Here is a 4,195-nt window from a genome sequence, read left to right on the forward strand (position 1 = left end):
CAGGCCGCGGCCGTCCTCCTCGGGATGTGGTCCTCCGCGGAGGACCGGAGGGTGGAGCCCGGGCCCGAGGTCAGCCAGCGTGGGGGTGGGTCGAGGCGCGGCTTGGACTCCGGCAAGTTGACGACGGCTGCCGGGGCAGTGATCAGGGTGCGGCCGAGCCCCGACGACTCCGGACGAAGCTCGGTGGTCCTAGCGCCCGGGTCGCCGAGCGAGGTGACCGGCCGGCTCCGGACCACGACCAGGGCCAGCATGGAGAGGTGGCGCGACCGGCTGGCACTGGTGACAGGAGCCTCGGGGGGCATCGGCGCGGCGGTGGCCCGGGCCTTGGTACAGCAGGGACTGAAGGTGGTGGGTTGTGCTCGCACCGTGGGCAACATCGAGGTAAGGCCCCAGCTGGGAGAGGGGGCACTGTGGGGAACGCCGCCTGGGCGGGGTAGAGCTAGGGAAGGGTGACCAGAGCCCGGCGGTGGCCCTCCCCTCACTTGCCTGCCACCCCAGGCCCATTTGCAACGGGCTTAGAGTCAGGGCTGATAGATGCCCTCTGGATCTCTTAGGGCAGGCTCCTACCTTCAGCACAGAAAGCTTTCTGTCCTAAGTGGCTAGGGTTGGATTCCTCTTGCCCCAAGCAGTACTGACCAACCAAATGAGCAGGGCTAGGGGTGGTGTGTGTGTGTGTGTGTGTGTTGTTCCAAGCAGTACCAAAAATGAAGACGTGAGCCAGGACTGAGTGTGGGGTTGGAATGGGAGCTTCTCTGAAGAGCTCTCTGTCCAGTCCATATCTGAGGTTTAAGCCACCCAGTGCACATGAATGGAGTATCTACTGGTGAACTTCAATCTTGTCTCCTAGATGGTGTGAGTAGGTGAAGTAGGGTACTGAACATATAAACTCTGAGGGGACAAAGAAAATGTGGATCCAGAACTTAACAGTTTTTTCTCTTAAGAGTTGGCCATTTGTAAACAGGGAGGAAGAAGACAAGAGAAATGGCCAATTATAGGTTGTTTTGGGGTTTATCCTGGCAGGGACCACTCTCCAGTGTGGACTAATCCTTAGCTTTAGGGCTTGATCACCATTATGGTTCAAAGTCCTTCGGTAGAAAAAAAGGTGCTGGGTGGAGGTAGAGAAATGTACAGGAAGAAGGACTATCCCTTCCCTATAGCTGTTGACCAAAGGTATACTTTATAACCACCTAGATAATCCCAAGGTCATCTGGCTCCACCATTGCTCCATTCTGCCCCTCCCTGTCTCTTATTCCTAGAAGTTTGGGGCCCAGTCCCAGCCTTAGTGCCTAGACAATTGGGCCAAGGATTGGCCAGCTGGACTCCCTAGTTCTGAAGTCACTCTGTCCTTCTTTTCTACTCTAACCCAAGCTAGCCAATAAAGGGATCTCTGAATCTCAGTGGGATCCCCAAACAGATCACTCAGCCCCAGGATGACTGTCCTGAGGAGAGAATGTGGTCGCTATGAGAGGACTGCCATTATTTCAAGGGTATTTTTTTGGGGGGGGGTCTGGTCATGAGGCCTGAACTCTGGACCTGGGCACTGTCCCTCAGCTCTTCAGCTCAAGGCTAGCACTCTACCACTTGAGCCGCAGCACCACTTCCGGCTTTTTTTCTTTTTGCTTATGTGGTACTGAGGAATCGAACCCAGGGCCTCATGCATGCAAGGCAAGCACTCTACCACTGAGTCACCTTCCCAGCCCCTCAAGGGTATTTTTGAGGGTAGCTGGGGCAGTGAGAAGGCAGACTCAGGAAGAAATATATTCTCAGCCTTCCATCCCAGTATTCCAGTGGGGACTGAAACTGGAAGGGGAAGGGAAAGATCACAGGCTTCTTTGCCCACCATCTGCTTTTATTGATTGAGTCATTGACTGATATTAATGCATAGTTTAGGCAGAGCTTTCTAGAAAGAAAGAACTAAAGAAAGAAAGACTTCCCTGAGGTAGTCATGAATAGTGAAATGGGTGGGTGGGTAGAGTTGCTTCTGAGTCCCAGTACAGAATACCTTTTGAACTCACAGAAAGTTGTAGCAGAAAAGAACTTCCTTGGTCATCTGACCCAGCCTTTTATTCTTAGCTTGGTTTGGGAGAAGGAAGGGGCTCCAGGCCAGGGCAGCTAGCCAAACTGGCCTTCCTCTAGGGCGCCCTGCACCCCTCCCCCTCCCCCAGATGCACACAGTCACCTTCACAAGGCTCCAGTACCCAGTTGCTGGCCTCCAAGGCCATGCAGGCTATTTTCTCCCTGCTTCTCAATGTCAGCTCCCCCCCACAGCCATCTCCCTGGGGCTCTCTTTTCTCAGGTCTTTCTAGCAGGGCTCTTCAAAGTGTCAAGGGCTGTGAAGATCCCCAAGGGGTGTTCAGTGCCATTTGACTTGCCTCACCTCCAAGGAAACCATGGGGTGGGAGGGTAGTACACCAGGTGTTAAAGAAACAAAACTCTCTTCCAATGTCCTGCCCACTCGTAGAATGAGGGAGACAGAATATTGGTTATTGGACTTCATTGGAAGGTGCGAGAGCTAACTTTTGGGTTCTGACAAACTATTTGTTGCGGGGTGGGGGGGTTGTTCAGAGCTTTAAGAGGTACTGTCTGACACTGGAAGATAAGGGAAGAACTGAAGACTTAGACTAACAACTCAGGGATCCTTGGCACTGGTAGCAAGAAGCACAAGGTGGGGGTCTCTGTTCATTTCCAGGATCCCTGCCCATTTCTCCCTCCTGAGAACTGAAAGATTTGAGGAGCTTCCTCCACTGAATTCCACTTTCCCCCTCCTTCCGTCAACCCCTGGACTTTGACCAAATAGGACAAGCATTGTTTGGGGATGGGCAGGCCTCACAGCTATGAGGCCAAAAGGCAGCTGCCAGAGGAGAGAATTCTGAGTGGTGACTGGGGAGGAAATCTGATTCTGGGTGTGGGGGTTCGGGACTGAGCAGCTCACCCCAGTTAGACCCCTGTTGGGTTTCATAGGAGCTGGCTGCTGAATGTAAGAGTGCAGGCTACCCCGGGACTTTGATCCCCTACAGATGTGACCTGTCCAATGAGGAGGACATCCTCTCCATGTTCTCAGCTGTCCGCTCACAGCATGGTGGCGTGGACATCTGCATCAACAACGCTGGCCTGGCCCGGCCTGACACCCTGCTCTCAGGCAGCACCAGCGGTTGGAAGGACATGTTCAATGTAAGGGCTCCAGGCCTGGGGAAGGGGAAGGGGGTGAGAGGAGGAGATGGGAGCCAGGGCTCTGTGAAGCAGAGGGCTGTTGGGACAGGACACCCAGTGAGAGGGAGCTTCAGCTTCCTATTGGGGCATCATGACTTTTCCCTTGCTTCTTTCTCTACCAGAAGGCAAGCAAAGGGATAGATGGCTATGTCTTTATAGCTGTCCTGTTCTCTGAGACCGTGGGTGTAGTTCCTGGTCTAGACAGTTTCCCTCATAGGGAGGAGAACTGTTTATTGAATACCTCCCCCCACAATGTGTCAGCACTGGACTGAATGCTTGGGAACATGGTTTTAGGAAAAGCAAAGGAACAAAGAGACAAGAAATGTTATTCTGAAGCCAGCCCACCAGTAGCTGTGTGACCTCAGGCACATTACTTACTACCTCTGAGCTTCAGTTAATTGAGATGAACATACCTATAGCATCAACATCTGGAGCCACAAACTCCAGTGTCCCCTGCAGCCAGGTACATAAAGGACTGTAGCAGCTCTGTGGTCTATGGTGTGTTGGGAGCTTAAAGCCATGTTTTGAGGGGTGATCACTCAAATCTGGTGCTCAGATCCAGCATACTTTGCTTTAGGGCAGTATAGCCAGATCTTACTTTTTTTTTTTTTTTTTGCCGGTTGTGGGGCTTGAACTCTGGGCCTGGGCACTGTCCCTCAGCTCTTTAGCTCAAGGCTAGTGTTCTACCACTTGAGTCACAGCACCATTTTTGGCTCCCCCCCCCCCGTTTATGTGGTGCTGAGGAATCGAACCCAGGGCCTCATGCATGCAAGGCAAGCATTCTACCACTGACACTGGGATCAGTTCCCTAGTACCACATAAACTGAAAAAGCCAGAAGTAGTGCTGTGGCTAAAGTGGTAGAGCAAAATAACCTCAGGGACAGTCCCAAGCCCTGAGTTCAAGCCCCAGGACTGGCAAAAAGAAAAACAAAACAAAACAACAACAAAAGAAAACCAGTCTTCAGACTCTGAGAAATCACGTGAC

At 52.6% G+C, this 4,195-nt stretch overlaps 1 protein-coding gene across 1 annotated transcript; it reads left to right on the forward strand.

Annotated features, from left to right (window-relative positions):
- Positions 1–6: 6 nt before the first annotated feature.
- LOC106002656 (dehydrogenase/reductase SDR family member 11-like) lies at positions 7–3,204 on the forward strand (the record flags this gene model as incomplete). The annotated part of the gene is made up of 2 exons (XM_013037501.1): positions 7–381; positions 2,962–3,204. Coding segments are annotated over exons 1-2 (600 nt in total), but the record flags the coding sequence as incomplete, so codon positions are not given.
- Positions 3,205–4,195: the final 991 nt, after the last annotated feature.

The sequence above is a fragment of the Dipodomys ordii genome, unplaced genomic scaffold, assembly GCF_000151885.1.
Source record: "Dipodomys ordii isolate 6190 unplaced genomic scaffold, Dord_2.0 Scaffold15894, whole genome shotgun sequence".
NCBI classification, from domain to species: Eukaryota; Metazoa; Chordata; class Mammalia; order Rodentia; family Heteromyidae; genus Dipodomys; species Dipodomys ordii.